This window comes from Drosophila suzukii, chromosome 3, assembly GCF_043229965.1.
Source record: "Drosophila suzukii chromosome 3, CBGP_Dsuzu_IsoJpt1.0, whole genome shotgun sequence".
NCBI lineage: Eukaryota > Metazoa > Arthropoda > Insecta > Diptera > Drosophilidae > Drosophila > Drosophila suzukii.
The window spans coordinates 91,283,051-91,301,042 of NC_092082.1; the positions used below are offsets into that span (position 1 = coordinate 91,283,051).

Consider the following 17,992-nt stretch of genomic DNA (forward strand, 5'->3'; position numbering starts at 1 on the left):
TCGAATTCGAATTCAATTGAATTGTAGTAGTTTCTAGAGCCCATTGTCTTTGGTCTTGGGTTTTTGGTTTTTGGGGTGTGGCGAGCGAAAACCTTTTTGATTTGTGGCCCCAGTGAGTTTGGGTGTTGATATTTATTATGGTCGAGAGGAAGTGCTGCCTGATTTATGCGTCCAAGGGAAGTGACAACTCAATGGCTTCATTAGTGTCCTCCGATAGAGTCCTGGATAAAGCCTTCAGTTCGAGAAAGTGTCGGGAGTTTATTGCACTTCGACTTTTGACTTCTGCCATGGGGCCATGAAAAGTTGTTGCGCTCACCAGAAGATAATCTCAAATTTTGGCAATAATAATTTCATGCTTATAATTTGTTCAAGTTCCCCGATGCGGTTTGCCAAAACTTTGCACACGCGACTCTCATAAATTATGAAGAGGAGCGGAGGTCCTCAATCCTTTGGCCCCGACTCGGAGTTCATTCTCTGTTTTTGGCCAACGACCGTCATCTCAGAAGAACTCAACTGAGCGCAGATGAAATTAGCAAATCGTCACGTAGCCAACAAGAAGAGGGAAAATATTTATGGCTCCAACAGAGAAAAAAGCCAGGGATGCTATAAAGCAAGTCGATACTTGCTTAATGTTCAAATATAATTTAAATTAAGGTTTATGTGTGGGTATACTGTGCGTGTGTCGGCAGAGATGCGGCATATAGTAAGAAAAAACGGCAGATACATAACAAAGATATCGTTTTAAAATTACTTTATTATTTATAAGGAATCAAAATACAATTTCAACTATTTTTCCCTGTGTAGCGAAAACCTAGAGAAAAACTGCCAAATATCAGGCCAAGGCTTGATGGAATGTGCGGTACATGTGCGTCTGAATGCTTTTTATTTCATTTTTTGGCCATGCAAAGAGCGATAGAGAAGAAGAAAAAGATTATTGCTGCATTTGAGTTGCCTGTGCTATCTGGGCTATTGTTGTTGTCCGTAATCCCAGACAAGCACCACTCACCCACAGATACGCACATTCTCCTTGAGCAATCAACTTAATTGCTTTAGCAACTCACCCCGAGATTCTGTGCCGGGATTCTTCTTTTGTTTAATGAGTGAAAATTGTGCCTCGTATCGCTTACGCGGGGAAATTCTCTTCCAATTTCCCCCTGCTTTTCTGCTTTTTCGGCATGCAAACATTCATTAATCGAATCCGTTGTTTTGCGAACAATGTTGGGAGTTGATTTTATTGTTGCCAAGATTTATGAGCTCTCGGGTCCCCCAAGAAGTTGGCAAACATACAAACATTGCAATGTGGGCCCCGTGCAAATATTAATTTGTTGATTATTTAGCTCGAGAGGCGGGACCGAGAGAAAAGAGTGTCATCTCCGTTGGAACACAACAGTTCTGGGTAAATATTGGCAAGAGTTGCCAAGGGGTTTCAAGCCATATTAAAAGTGCATTAAACCTGTCCCAGAAAGACATTCCTCGGCTGCAATTGATTGGTACTACGTGTCCTTTGCCTTAATTTCGATACATTCGAATGTCATTCTCTAGTAAATTATTCAGCCTGGTCGGAACCCACCTCCATCTCTATAAGTCGGAGTGCTGTTATTCCGTCTGGTCAGGTGCCGGACCATCGTCAATTACCCAAACAGAGTCACAAATATTCCCTCATCATTGGGTTAGTTGGCTCTGATTGGCGGTGGCCCGAATTATTCCCACTTTAGTCATATATTTCGTGGATCCTTTCAACACCTTTTGGCTTTTTGACGGCTTTATTACCAGGTGGGAAAGGAAAATGTGCTGGTTTGAGTCCATCTGCCGGCTCGCCATATTGATTATCGATTTGGGAATTGGCCTGGACTGTTGTTTGGCTGACTGACTTAGCTTGGCTATACACCTACATATACACCTGGCTGTCCTGTGTGCATTCAATTTGGGCAACGTGTTAGCCACTTTGGCTTAGACAACACGGAGCGGAGAGTTACCCGCTCTGTTTTCCCTGGCACGTTTGGATTTTATGGTTCATTTGTTGGCGCTTAGACGCTGGCTGGTTGCCTCGTTTAGTCCCTCGGCAGACATATATTGGAAATGTTCATTGGACCACCGGCTTCGAGTTGGAATTCGGTGGTTTTAGGGTAAACGAACTTTATTTCGGTATTTTTGTTCACTACTTTATATCTGCTTATTATTTTTGGGACGAGATAGAAATGTGTTTCCTAAGATTATACCTTTTCAAATATTTCAAATTGAAATACAAATATTTTTATTATTTTTCTCTTATATTTTCCAGATCGAGGACGAGGGCAACCATGGCAACGATGAGACGCGCCTCTTCATCCTCTCCTCGCTGGCCCAATCCCAGATGAGCCGGGTGGCCTGCATTTTGTGCGAGGAGCCGCTGCTCGTTTTCGATCGCTATCCCCTGGTCGATGGCTCCTTCTTCCTGAGTCCCAAGCAGCATTCCAGCGGCTGCATCGAGGTGAGTAACGATCTAGCAAATCTTTAACCCAAGTATTATACTTAGAAAAATTTGGGATAGATTTTATTACACTTTATAAGGATACAGTACCACGAAAGCAGATTTCCTATACTTAACTTTTATCCGAAATATAAGAAAAATTATTTTTTAAATTAAATTAAATATTCTTCTGTGACTACCTTAATTATAGTTTTCTTTCTGTGTACTCATCATTTATTAAACGTCAAATGTGGCATGGCAACCTCTTCCACACCCACGACCACGCAGCTTTCACTCGCCCACGTGCCCCCGAGAACTTTCAGCTGCAATTAGCGGGGCACACTACTCCATCTCCTCCATTTCGAGTCGCCTCCGACCGCCAGCCACTCCTATTTTCCGTATTTTTTTCCCATTTTTTCTGGGGACAGACAGACCCCGCAATTTATGACCCATTTAAGTCAGCGTAATTACGCCAGCGCCCCAAAGAAGAGCCGGGGCAAAACTGCAGTTGGCAGTTTGCAGTTTGCAGTTTGCAGTTTGCAGCTTGCACATTTTGCATTTCTCATATAGAGGTAGTACACGCACGACCTACGCTTCCATGGGCTTTATATTTTCCCCGATTTCCCTGCCTTTTCCCTAGCCGCCTGTCAGTCTCGCTGTATCCCCCTTTTCCCCCGACTTCTGGGGGCTTTAAATTAAGCCTGGATTTATAATTCATTGCCAGCTGCTGCTGCTGCAATCGGAATTGGCTCCTTTGTATGTGCCTCTGCTCCCTTGACTTTGACTTCGGTACTGCGATTCCGCAGTCTTCTGTTCGTGGGCGGCCAACGGCAATCTCCTGGGCAAGTTTATGCATTTTGCATTTTATTTGAAATTATTATGTCGCGTCGCAATGGCAGCTCCTCCACTTTCTCCCCTTTTCCCTCCGAGTCCTTGGCCTTTTGTCGGGAGGCATGCAAAAATGCGCTCAATTCTCTGGGAAAAACCCCTCGCTTCCTCGCCCTTTCACAGAAAGAGGAAAGTTGATACCCTAACAATAGAAGCCGTTTGCTAACTGGCGGTTTATTTGCCTTGCCAAGGCTTTGAAGGGTATTTAAATAGGAAAAAATAAATATAATTCCTTTGTAAGTTTGTTAGCAAAAAGAAACTGTCTCACAAAAGGATCTTTGGTAGTCTGTTTGCCTACAGAGCGTTTACAAGGATTACTCATTACTTTAGTGAGGGATTTTTTGAAAGTAATGCATAAGCCCCTTACATGTTTTCAATACATTTTGTACTTGTACATTTTATTAAAATTGAACTCTTAGTTTTGATAGTCACAAGAAACCTATTATTATTTAACTATTTTAAATAAATTTTTTAAACATTATTCAGATCCCTCAATCAAAACTAATGCCTTAACTTTAATACCCAAAAGAAACCCAATTATTTATGCAAAGTCTTTTGGCTAACACAAAGGTATATCCTCAAATTTGGCATAGTGTGTTCAGGGGCTTAGAAGTCGCCCTTGCAATTCATTCTTTTTCCTGCCATAATTTTTCATTGTGGCGAGTGTCTGGTTTGGTGGCCCCTGGGCTCCTGCTTGAATTATGCGGCTGGGTCCTGCCCCTTTTTGTCCTTTTGTCTGCACCTTTTCACCGCTTCCGCTTTCTCACAACCCTGACTCCAGTCCTCTTTTTTATTTTATTTCTGCAGGTTAAATACGAGGGACGCACTCTCTACTTGACCTGTGTATGCATGAGCTGCCTGGACGGAACCTCCAGCAGCCGCGTCATCAACTGCAGGTGAGCATCATCAAAGGGAAAGGCTGTAATAAATGCATAAATAAATGATAAATTGTGTGTTTCTGCATCGTCCACAGATTCTGCAAGGAGCCGTGGGATGGCTCGAGCCTGGTTCTGGGCACCATGTACGCCTACGACATCTTTGCGGCCATGCCCTGCTGCTCCGAGAGGTTCAAGGTGAGTTAACCAACCCATTACAAGCTATATAAGAAAGGTATTTTGGTATGTTTCTAACCAAAAAAACAAACCAATTAGGTTCTAAAATAACAAAGGTTTCCCATCTTAAGCATTATATATAACAATATTTAGTAAATTTAAAATTAAATAAAATAAAAAATGTATTCTGGACTTAAATTTCACTAAACAACCCATGAAAAGGCTGATTACTTGCCGACTGCGGTTGTATACTGTGCGTGTGACGGCATTGAATTATCTAAACTATCTGCTATGCCTAAACCATAGAAATCTTGCGCCAGCTGCATTAAAATAATCTAACCATAATTTAAATTTGACCTTAATTATTGATTATATAAAATTATATCCCTCTTTACCAACATATTTGCATGAAAATCATTTTAATTTTTCCCATTCCCCATCTTTTTCTTGCCTTTCCAGTGCAATAACTGCTTCAAGATGCTGATGCATCCGCAGCAGCGTCTGAGCTTCTACAGTGACTACTCGCACGGGGTGACCTGCCCATATTGCAACACCCAGGACACGCACTTCGTGAAGCCGCTGAGCTTCTGCTACGCCAAGAGCCCGGCGGCGCGGCTGCCGACGCTCGCATAACATGAGGCCCCGTTGGAGTCGCCCGTGGGAACAGGTGCCACCGCCACCCAGGTGCCAAATGCCCAGGGCGCTCCAACGGCCTCCGGCTGCAGCAGCAACAACACCATCATCTCATCGAACTCGAACAAGCAGCAGCCAGCGAAGCAGCCGCTCTACAATGCCGCCATCGATTATTCGGCACCGCTGCAGCAGCAGATTAATCCGGACTTGATTGGAGCCCATCCGCATGCCCAGCAGCATCAGCAGCAGGTGCGACAGCAGCAGCAGCAACCGCAACAGCAGCAACAACAGCAACAACAGCAGCAGCAACAGCAACAGCAGCAGCAGCAGCAGCAGCCTACTCAACAGCAACATCAGCCTGCGGTTAGCTCATTTCAAAGGGCCAACTTCCCTCAGCAGTCCCATAAAACCATGAACATGATGGCCATGGCGGATGTGATGAGCAAGTACCAGCAGCAGCAACAGCAACAGCAACAACAGCAGCAACAGCGCCAGCAGCAACACAACCAGCCGCCACAGCAGCAACATGCAACACAGAAAGGACTCGAGGGCCTTCTATTGACCAACAGCAACACAAACACAAACAACAGCATAAGCAGCAGCAGCAGTATTAGTAACTTAATTATTAGCCATAATTCAGCCAGCAATCCAGGCAGCAAGATGCAGCCCACTTGGGGCCAGAGCGATGCCATCTCGGCCCTGTGGGGCTGCTCCAGCAGCAGCAGCGGCTGCTCCTCGGGCAGTGGATCGCAGCCCTCGTTGAGTCCGACGGCCAGCAGTCATGGCAACGATAGCTCCAAGATGATGCTGTGGGCGGCGGCCCAGAGTTCCCCGCAAAATGCAGCGGCAGCAGCAGCAACACTCAGGGATGGATTCAAGGAGTTGCAACAGCAGCAGCAGCAGCAGCAGCACAATCAGCAGGTGCACCCCGCACACGCAGCCTCGCCCACAGCCTCGTTGACCAGCTCCAGTTCCTCCTCGAACGGCTGGAGTGCCTCGCACTATGGCAAACCCAATATCTGGGAGCTGCCGGGATCAGGATCATCGGCTGGCCAGAGGACACCGGCCAGCAGCCACGACATCTTCACCGATCTCCTGTGCAACCTGAGCATCAGTCAGGATAATAACAGCAGCCAGCAGGCCAAAGTCGATGCCTCCGCCTCGGACGTCAGCTCGAACTCCTCCTCCTCTGCCGGGGAACTCCTGGAGGCGGCCAATATCTGGAGGTTTCCCGAGTACGCCAGTCAGCTGTACAATGAGGAGCCCACTGGAGGCGCCGCTGCCTGCATGCAGCTCTTCAACGACTATCTCAACATGAACTAAAAACAAAGCCTGCAGCATTTGTTACTCTAGCTAAATTTATCAAACAAAAAAAAGAATATCGAAAAAAGAGTAAGCAGGAGAAGGTGGAGAAGCGAAAGTTTTAGTTTTTAAAATCATTTGATTTTTTATACAATCACACACACATCTTAAAACCGAGAGAAAACAATGCAAACTAAAAACAATTTCTTGTTATTTTTGTTGAGTTTTTTTAGTTCTTTGTTTACACACCTACCTAAACAAAAAAAAGAAGAAGCAATTTTTAGTTTTATTTTATAAAGCAAATTTTTATACATTTTACCAAAAAAAAACAAAGCGAAATGTAAAACAAAAAAAAAAGGAAAACGAGGAAAGAGGGACAAAAAAAGAAACACATTTACATCACGATTGAGGGACAAGTTTTATTTAGCAAAAATTGAAGGCAGGGCATTAAATTGTTTAAACAAATCATGATAATTGCTGTGCTGCTCAATAACACAAAAAAGGATGAAAAGCAAAAAGGAGAAGGAGTAGAGTAGGAGAGTTTAAAAAAAGAAGGGGAGAACATGAAACATTTGCTACAATTTATGAAACGTAAAATTACAAAACCTAAATTTAACAAAACAACATAAACGATAAGTTGCACATCTTTACCTAAGCGATTGGTAATTATTCCTAGTTTTAGTAAGCGAAACGAGAACCTCTAGAGCCGATTAAGTTTCTCCCTCCAGTTCAGAACAGTTCAGTTAGGTCCTCAGAGTAATTCAACCCCTTAATAACCCACCCACCCACTCACACACACACTCATAGCAGCCAGGCGGCACATGCAACAAGGTCACCATTGCTAGCACCCCCTTTCAGGAGTATTTCAAGCAGCCCACCCCCACCCACGCCCCCAAACTCTCTTAGTTAAGTCCTCAAAAAAAAGAAAATATAATAAACTACTTTCGGCGCAGCGTGATCATTAATTATTAAGCTAAGTGTTAGGTTATAGCGATCTTTGTATATGTCTAGGGTTCTTCTCTTTGTCTTAAATAGCAGAGCAGCCGTATGTGATGGATCTCTAAAGGTAGAGTGACGACCCCGCAGGTGCGACCAAACACACATGCAGGCACTCACTATCGATAGGTTTAGTAGGTTGTAAGGTCGGTTTTTCTAAATTTTAAATATGGTATGCGAGCAAACATCCAACAATTTATAGAGCGGTTCAATGTTTCCTGTTTTGTGTTTATTCCGTGCTTAGAAAAGTCACCAAATCCCTGGGGTATAGTCCCTCCCAATCTCCTTGTTCCCATCCCCCTCAAAATTGTAAAAATGTTTAGGCAGCCTGAACTCTAAATGATTGGCATCCCCTCTGTGAAATTTTTAATTCAATTGAAAATAAAAACCCACTTGATATGCCCCTTCTGTGAAAAATAGTTTAGGACACCTTATCTACACCTCCAATTTTATAATCTCCCTTCCCCAATTTAAATTCTTTTCAAAACCCTGTGAAGATTTTAATAAAATTAAAAATAAAACCCACTTGATATGATTCCAACTGTGAAAGGACTTTAGGCAACCTAAACCTTAAAACCAAATTATATTTATTTTCCAAAAATTCTGTGAAAGTTTTAATGCAATTGAAAGTAAAACCCCACTTGATATGACCCATCTGTGACACCAGTTTAACTCTCTGAATCTGTGTTAAATTTTCTGTTTTGGTTTTATTTATTTTCTAATTTAAAATTCTGTGAAAATTTTAATGAAATTAAAAATAAAACCCCTTTGATATGACACCATCTGTGAAAAGAAACGTTTAGGCCTGCTGAACGTTAAACAAGATCAGCAGTAACTGTGTTAGATTTCCAAATTTTGAGTTCTTTTTTTCCGAATTTAAAATTGTGAGTAATTTAAATGAAATTAAAAGTAAAACCTTTCCTGTGAGAAAATGTTTAGGCAGCCTAAACTTAAAAAAACGATCAGCAGGAACTGTGTTATATAACCCCATTCCCCAAAACCCTCGTGTTCGTTACGAACCTTAAAATGTAGACCCCGTAAGTTTCGTCAAATCATCTGTGAGCGAAGTGTCGGATCTTCTCCAAAAAGTATTCCTTTTCGGAAAACATATGTTAACGAGAAGATTCGACACTTTTTAAAAACCTTCACTGTGAGTGTTCGAAAAGAACGAAATTTTTATGAAAAATTCTAAATCCACACTAAATTGTGACTAGGCATGGCCCAAAAAAAACTCCCATGTGAAACCGAGTTGAAAACAAACATTTTCAGAAAATGTCTAAACCCAAACCCCAAACCAAATTGCCTCCAATTAGACAGCCAAACTGTGACAACCCCCAATTTGCTCATACCCCTGTGAAATTATCCTTCCAAAGGATTTCTAGCTTATCTCTTTTGTTTCCGATTATCTTGGATAGTTTTTCAGCAGTGTGATATTATTCGAATATATACTTCTGTGTTTCGATCAAGGCATTGCCTGAAATTTGTTCAAAAAGAATTCAAAACCATCCTCAAATATCTGTGAGTTGCCCTTCCTAAAATCCCCCAATAACCCCGATTTACCCCCTTTGGTGACTTTTGGTGAGGGACCTGCTTGAAATACAAAAACCCTGGGGATCAGGAATGGAATCTTAAACTTGCATGTGCTGCAGTTTTTCCAGTAATCACAAATTGAGCGCCTCCTTTTGGGCATTTAGCATTGCCGCCATTTTACATACCAAATAATACACGTTAATTTAACGACAATTTTTTCAGAACGCATGAAGGGACAAACTGAGTGATAGTAAATTTTTTTGTATACAGTAACGAGACGACTTCGTTATGCCTACTTATATAGAACTACCGTTAAGTTTATAAGTACATACCCTATACCCTATAAACCTACACCTAACTAACCTAAACCTAAACCTAAATTGATAGAAACTAACGACAAGCGACACTTTTTGGCATTTACTTGAGAGGATTATATATAGGTTTGGCACAGTTATATATAATTTTCGTCTAAATTTAAGGTTTTAATCTAATATACATGTACGCGCAGGAGGAAGGAGAGGAAGTGAACTTATTTATAGGCAAACCCCACACAAAAACATGACACACGACACACACAGATACAGCATATAGTTATATAGATATTTAATTGGAGTAACCTTTAGCCCTTACACTACACTACACTACAAATTATATTGGTAATAAGTTCTACGCAAGCTAAGGCTGCCTTTTTAAGGACAAAAGGCAGTAGCACCCGCACCACCAACTACTACGTAAGTCAGCCCGTGTTTTAGTTTGATTCAGTGTTTGTTTTAGTTAAATGTGCTAGGACGAAGCCTCGATGGCGTCCAGTCGAGAAATAAATGAAACACAAACTTATGCCCACCTCAGCCACCAAGAAGACGAAGGAGAGAATCGAATTATAGAGAGCCCTAAAACAGTAATAGTCAGACTTCCGATCACAACTAACTCTAATGAATCGTAAACCCTAGACGGCAAAGGATAACATAGTAGGAGTCTTTAAGAAATGACGAAGAGATGGCGTTTGAGCGAGAGTAAAACACATTAAAATGTAATTTATATTACCTCCTTAGCAAAAATCAATAACAAATAACGAATAACAAATAACAAATAACAATGTTTTCTAAATGCATATTAAACTATGATAAATCAAGGCAAAGTAAAACAAAATATGTACGTTTAAATCAAGTAATCAATTTATAAACAATTAAAAGCAGTTTTTGTTTAGTTCATAATTTCTACTCAATAAAAACACACTTATATTTTATGTTAAACGAATGAAATATTTGCGCGCCTTTACCCCCTTTTTCGATCTTTTGACGATCTTCAGTTACTGGAACATGCCAAAACCCGTGTAGCAGCAGCAAAATGTTTAAACTTTAACCGAAATTCTTAAAAACCAATTTTTGATGGCTCCCTCCGAGCTTTCTCAGATCATCTGATGACGAAATGTACAAATTGGTGAAGTTTAGGCACTTTCAACCGCGATCCTCCTCCGATTCCCCAAGGCCAAGGCAATACAGCGCAGCAGATATTTCCGAAATTATACTCCCAAAAAAGGAACCCACTCTGTAATCCCCCCGAGCCCATTCACCAAATTTATAGATTGATTTTATTGCTACCCGAATGTAATTTTTGTTTAATTAAATATACACACTTAGCACACTTTTGTTTATGCCTAATTCATAATGTGTAATATATGTATACTTTGTACCTTTTTATGTTATACACAAATCCCTATGATCCCCGATCCCGATCCCCACAAGGAATCAATCCCTCGCCCAGTGTTTAAGCCCCCCTCTCCCCCTACACTCCTCCTCTCCTACACATTTTGGCAATTCAACTTGAATGTCTACTTTTAATGTAATTTAGTTGAATATTTTAGTTGATTTTTATTATTATTATTCGTACTCCGTATGGAAAACTAAATAAATTTAATTGTATTTCAATAAAAAAACGAAAAAGGACAAAAATTACATTACTTTCTGCTATTATTATTACTACAATTAATATTGAATTTTTGTTGAATTTTCAAATGATTAAATGAAATATTTTTAATAATTTGTGTTTTGTTTTATTTCCCCCCACATTTTATTTGGTACCCTGTATTTTTTCGGTTGCAACTGCATTGATAACGAAGATATAACTAAATGCCGGACGACAAACTGCCGACTAGAAGGAGCAGAAGAACCTTTACCGAAATGTATTGCTTAGCATCTGGTAGGAAACTACCCAACGACTTTGGTTCCCGATCCAGTTTCCTCCGATCGCGACTTAGTTTAGCAGCTACCTCAGTTTAGTCACATCGATAGAGTCTTAAAGTACATATTTTACTCGACGTAGGAACATGTTAATCGCAGCTTTTAAATCAGAAGATATAGCTTAGAACACCCAGAGTTGTATGTGGAGTATGCAACGACTTATTTAGTTCCCCCAGCCTAGTCCCCCGATTTTGGATTATACCCTTTCCGTTCCTTAGCTAACTTGCTTACTGAGTTACCTGCGTCCCCTGATGCACTAAATCAATTTCTTAGTTGAATTTTGAGTTGAAAGCGCAGAAAGCTGAGATGAGAAAGATGATGGTCAATGTTGTAGTCGAATTTTTGTTCACGTTTGTTCTCGTTAAGTTGAAGATTTCATGCCAAAGTACAAACCTTAAATCAATTCTTCGTAATTCCTAAATACCTATCGTAATACCTATCCCAGGTCCCCCAGTTTCTTTAAACTTTATAAACACCAACCTAAGTTCGCTTGAGGTCGTCATCGGCCTCATCCCAAGGAATGGGCTGCACTTGTTTAGCATTTAAGTGTATTTTATATATATGGTAGCAAGTCAAGAAGATACATATGTATAAAGAAAGGAAACGGCGAGATCCCCAAAGAAAACTTTAGTTGCATTTTTGGCATTTTGCACAGGTTTTGCTAGAAACGAATTTGGTTTACTTACTATAATTCTTGTCCGTATTGCTATTGGTATTGTATTTGAATATTGTATTGGAATTATCCATAGAGTTAAGTAAGCGAGCAGAAAAAGAACCGATGTGTGACGAACCGCTGGTTAAGTGGACCAACAGTCGGTTGATCGGATCTTTGGGTCCTCGAAAGATCCATTATTACTAGGCGTAGGCGTAGGCGTGTAGGTGACCTACCACTGGTGACCTACCAAAAACTGGAGTGTTGAGCAAGCAATACGAGCGAAGGCCCCATAAGGCAGCCAATCTGCGGAAACTGCAAAAGCCCCAACTCGCCGCCTCTGGGCTTTTTGATTTAGCTAATAGATTATATAGTAGGAAACACTACGCTACACTAAACCACACACTACACTACACTCCACACACTATATCTACTTAAATATTATATATCTTTTTTGAGGCGCACTCGTGCTGATGTGGAGTATGAATTGTCGAACAATCGTTGCCATTTATTTCGCTATAAGTCACCAGTCCAAGTCGTGTCTATGTGTTGTACTTAGGTTTTAGCAGTGCCCACAGTTCGTTTTTAACTTATAACCCTCGATGTTGTGTTTTGTTCTCTGTAGGATCATGTATTACCCTAGATTAGAACTATAGTATAGCCTAAGCTTCAAATATATAGAGTATATAGAGTATAGGGATAAAGAGGGCGAGAAGCGAAAAGCGATAACCGATAATCGAAGGACTGATCCTGTGCGCGTGTGTGTCGATACTTGAAATTGTGATCCAAGACTGACTGACTGAAATAAACTCCAAGCAAGGCAAGATGATAAAGATAAAGCATAAGTACTATATAGAACATCCAGGCAATTCAGGTATGCGAACTAATCAAGAATTCAAGGACTTCCAGCGAACACAGAGACTAACTACGAAGCAACAAAAGCAAACAGAACTTTCTACCTCATTGTTGAAACGTTTGTAGCCGAGTGTGTGGCTCTTTAGCACCCGACAATACCTCAGATGCAGAACCAAAAAAAAAACAAACCAAGAATCGAAGATCGATGATCGATGATAGAAGATTTGAAGATTGAAATGGGAAGAGAAGAGAACAGAGGATTTAGAAGAAGACGAGATGAAGGACTTTCAGTGTAAATTTGAATACGTATTACGAGTTAGTAGTCATCAACTCCATCTCCATGTCATATTATCTCATCTCCAGTCACGTCAGTCATATCACACACACAGACAAACGCCACACACACACACTGCCACAGTCTCAGGACCTCACTCGTATCATCGCATTCCATTATCTTAGGGATATTCAGAGTTATATAGTCACGCGCAAGAAGACAACACCAAAGCAAATCAAATCATTCCAATCGAATCATTCGAAACGAATCATTTAGGCTAAGCGAAAAGCAGGACAGCCACAAAATAGTTGATAAGCACTACAATTGGCATCATTAACAATCATTTTGCAACTGAAACACATTTAATTTGAAATTGCATTTTGGATTCACTTGATTTCCGATTGAAAAGAGCTCCCCGATATGTGATATTTAATTGGTAATTGCAAAATTGAATTTGAAATTGAAATTGATAGGGAAGAAGATGAGAAACGCGAAGGAAACTCAACATCTGTGAGCATTGGCTTAGCACTTAAGTTCGAAAGAGATTAAGGATTATATATACTTGTATTTAGATTCGTAAATTCGTATACTCGGATTCGGATTCGGAACACCAACTGTGAGCGCATTAAAGATGAAAGAGATCTGAAATCAAATGAAATTTAAGGAAATCATATGTGGTATATTTTTTGGCTTGAAATTTGTAAAATTCGCATAGGAATCGAATTCGATCGTCTATTTTGGATATTGTACGAGTACTTCGGTAAGCTTAGGTTTAGTTCTTCCACGAAAACTTGAAAATGAGTCTGCATCACATCTGCTAGGAAACGAAACAATCATGCACTTTTCGAAAACTCATAACTGTGACGAAATTTACACAATCGCCGGCATTCGAGATAGAGATTCTCCCCCTAAGTTAATCAAAATTGAAAATAAACATTTTTGTGGCTGCCTCGAAGTAAACAAAAGTTAATCACTCGCTAAGTAGAATCGCTTTTGGGTCCCCTAAGGACCTCCAGGCATAGAAATCTAAGCTCTAGGCTAAGCACGCTTCCCAACTAACCCCCTTTTTCCCAAAAAGGGTTCAAAAGGGGTCCATCATTACTCACTCTCTTAACACACTCACACACACGAATACAAATTAATGGAATAATTACCTCAGATTAGAATTTTTCTAGTTTAATTCTTACAAATATACATATAAATGTTAAATGACGAAAAACAAAAACCAAAAAGCAAAACTAACGAAAATATTATAAAAATCACTTATACACTCCACAAAAACGAGCAAAACGAAACGAGCATTTTTTAAAGGCGAGTTATGAGAAATTTTAATAGTAAAATTCAAGAGCAATTTATTATACAAAGGCAAAGAAAGATAACAAATAATTACCTAAGCAAATACCATACATACATCAAAATGCATGCAATCTCAACTAAACTAAACCAAATCAAGTAAACTAAAGTAAATTAATGCAAACTTTTAATGTTTCCCCGATAAATATTATATATAAATACTCATATACATATAGACCAAGAACGCTGCCAAAAAACAAAGAATATCGAAGCTGCCACTCCCACAAATCGAACTCCCAAAAAATCGAAGAAAAACCCCAGCTCAACAAAAAAAAAGTCAAGTCGGAAAAGAGAGGAGTACCATATTGTAGGGACTTTATACATGTATATCTTTTAACATATATTGATCTTGGCTATTATTATTGCATTATTACGCATTACGCACTGCGAGTATCGTATATCGAGTATCGAGTATCTATTATATATGGCATATATTGTATATGAAGTTTTCATTGTACTATTTAATAATCTATTGGAGATTGATCCTTGTATGTTTCGTTATAAGTATTTCATATTTCATACACACCTACACACACACACTCACTCATACTCACTCACCCTCACACACACACACACTCTTACACACACCAACACACCGACACTGGTCATCCTGAAGGTCCTTTTTTAAGAGGGGCGGGACGGGGGTCCTGAAACCTCGGCTGGGCGTGGTCGCGCCTACTCACATAGAAGAATTTCTGCTGCTCAGGTAAAGGCGTTGACCACGCCCCGCCCGGCCCAAGGACACGCCCACCACCCCCGCCCCATTCCAAAGGATCCAAAACGGGATGCATCGTGCCAAGGATTTTGTGTTAACTTCCGTTTATTTAGTTAAAACTAGTATTCCGTCTCTTTCAAACTTCGAGGCTCAAAAGAAAGCAGGGAAAGCGGAGAAAGTGAGAAATGGAGATTAAAAAGAGAGCGAGAAGTAGAAGAGGAGCCATAGTGGAATTTTGTTTAAGTTTTTTGTTTCGTTTCTATTATTGAAAAGGAAATTTATGCAAATAATAAGATAATGATATTAAACAAAGTACACTTTACCTTATTTAGATGCAATGAAACTTTAATTCCTTGAATTAGTCAAATTTGATTTTGGACCTGAACAAAAACAAAATACAAAAACCACAAAAAAATACAATTACATGTGTAAAGAAATCAAATAAAATACTTGCTAAAAATAGACAAATGTGCCGCAGGACGGGGGTCCAAAACAGGCTAATGCCGAAACAGGAAAAATCTAAAACAATATGTAGATCCTTCGTCCTGTTTTGGCACTCCTCCATTTTCGGTTTTGCCTGGAAAGCAAATGTAAAACGAATATTTATTGTGTATCTCTTACTAAGCTAACAAAAAAGCGAGCATCCTTTGATTTCCTTGTTGAAAACTAAAGCAAATATACAAAGCGAAGAGCGAGCGGAGAGAAATTACAAAGTAACATTGAACGATACAAAAAACATGAACCTCAGCACTCCTGCATCCTACACAAATGTAACAAAATGCAAAAAAAAAGATAACCCTAAACAAATCCTAGCGAATCAAACGAAGAAAGCGAAGAAGGCAGAGAGCGAAGAAAGCGAAGAGAGCCAGTGAGAAAGCAGAGAAAGCAGTCAGCGAAAGCAAAAGCAAAAGCGCCCCTCCCCCTTTTCGAAAGTACAAATTGTTTTTATTGTGAGAGGATCTTTTATCGAAACAAAGTTGAAATGGCAAACTGATCGATAAATATCGATTAGTGTCGATAGGCAGGCGGAGTCTGAGAACCACACCGTGAATTCTGTTCGATCCATAGTTTCAGCCCAACTTTGCTTCCGAAAAACCAACCGAAGAAAACCAAACCAAAAAGCTAACAAAAATATGTAAAATTAATCTTAACTCGGAGAAAGCTAACCCGTAGAAGCTTATCGAATCGTCTATCGATACCAGCAGCAATAATCCTTTGCCAGCCTCTCTCTAAGCTAACACACACACTCAATACACACACTCATCTAGACACTCACACCCTCATCCACATTCATCTACACTCATCATTGGCATTAAATCATCAAACTAAAAAAATATATAAAAAAAATAAAAGATAAAAGAAAAGATAATTCTAGACACACACTACAAGCATATATTGTACTCCCCACATTTAGCACTTAACACATTCATACATAAATCACTCATGATATGCGTATTTGTCTCTATTTATAATAATAATAATAAAGTAATAATATACGGAATATGTAACATTTACTATGTACTACCTTATGAATCGATTACACTTCTAATTATATACCTAAATATATATATATATATTTTGTATAAGCGATCGGGTTGGATCGATCCAGCAGACTCTCAAAGAACACAAAGAATCTTTCAATAAAGCGCGACCATTGTCGCTTATAATCATCAAGAACCCAAAAACTTTGGACATTTGTATTTATTGGATGGGTGAATATGGTACTTTTGGGTTTACTTGCCGACGCTCTACCGCCACACTTACTGGTGTAAAATATTTTATGATCTAGAGCTTGGTAGTTCCGTAAACAGAGTAATACTTGTAATAGAAAAGAGTAAGTTGAGTTTGGATTGATGTGCGGCAAACGATAAGTGCCCCTCGGGGCAGAATCACTTTTGTTTTCTGTGTGGTGACCTGGGAAGGGGTCACCTCCCTTAGCTTAGCCGATAATCGCAGCTCAAGTCCAGCTGTGGCAGTTCAATTAGCGTCTTTGAAGCATCTACCGAGTACCTGCCCGGCTTTCTAATTAACTTTGCCGGGGGATGTGGTTGTGGTGGTTGGGGCGGGGATTTAGCCACATCTGTACGATGTTCGCTGAGTGGCAATATGGAATCCAATTTCAGCTCGGCAACAAAATTGCACTCGAAAGGAGTCTGGTTCACCCGTTCTCACTGCCACACACAATGTACAAATTCAATTGCAACTAATGCACTTCATGCGTCTTCTGAGTGAGGGGGTCCCCATATTCCCCACAAAATATCCCCGTACCACCCAATTTTCCACTTTCCCGCAGACGTGTCTGCGTGTGAAGTTTAAGCTGTTTGGTCGCGGGGCGGATTGGTGGGACGAAGGACTTCTGTTTCGCCCAAGGATATGTGTGCCCGGCGAGTCAAGGAGCTGAAAGCGGAAATCAAACACGAGGCGAGGATTGCTCGCTCTTAGCCCGCAGATGAGCGTCTTGGTTCTTGGGAGGGAAGTACTCCTTCGTCCGATTAGCAAGGAAGATACACTGAAGAAAAATAATTATTATAGGGATTGTATCTACTTAAGAATATAAAATATTAAGGATCTCTATACTGTTTTCATATTTTAATAAGAGAATTCTGTGATATTTTGCATAAGTTAAGAGGACACAAATGATTATTACATTTTTAGTATTTTTTTAAAATGATTCAAAAGTTATTCTATATTATCCTGGGGAAGAACATTAGCAAATACACTAACAGGTTTAAAAATGTAATCATACAAAATATTTGTAGTGCCATTTAAGTGGATTTCGCTGATTAGATCTATATATGATTAGATCTGTATATTAGGGTTTTAAAAATATTTGGAACCTTTACTTGCTATTATTTTTCCGACACTCAGGTCTCACAAACTCTCTCTAACATTTCTCCCAGTGCAGAAACGTTTCCTCCTCTCGAGTGCCCCGTGTCACACTGACTTTCGGAGATGGAAAAAGGGGGTTCGTGGTTCGGGTTCAGGTTCAGGTTCAGACCACTCCCTTTCAGCCCGAAGCTCTTGGCTGCAGCTGTGGCTCTGGCTTTGGCTCC

The 17,992-nt window shown here is 40.1% G+C and overlaps 3 protein-coding genes across 4 annotated transcripts in view; 1 reads left to right on the forward strand and 2 right to left on the reverse strand.

The window, feature by feature from the left end:
- Nucleotides 1–6,490, forward strand: part of heca (hdc homolog, cell cycle regulator) — an 84,124-nt gene extending 77,634 nt beyond the window's left edge. The window contains exons 3-6 of the mRNA XM_036819395.3: nucleotides 2,282–2,470; nucleotides 4,145–4,233; nucleotides 4,311–4,410; nucleotides 4,849–6,490. Of these exons, the coding sequence (XP_036675290.3) occupies nucleotides 2,282–2,470; nucleotides 4,145–4,233; nucleotides 4,311–4,410; nucleotides 4,849–5,022 (552 nt within the window). The 3' untranslated portion in view covers nucleotides 5,023–6,490. The remainder of the gene's footprint in view (nucleotides 1–2,281; nucleotides 2,471–4,144; nucleotides 4,234–4,310; nucleotides 4,411–4,848) is intronic.
- Mlc2 (myosin light chain 2) overlaps nucleotides 1–17,992 on the reverse strand; it is a 272,717-nt gene that overhangs the window by 213,538 nt on the left and 41,187 nt on the right. The gene's annotated exons all lie outside the window — the stretch shown is intronic.
- RpS7 (ribosomal protein S7) overlaps nucleotides 1–17,992 on the reverse strand; it is a 267,915-nt gene that overhangs the window by 174,482 nt on the left and 75,441 nt on the right. The window lies entirely within an intron of this gene.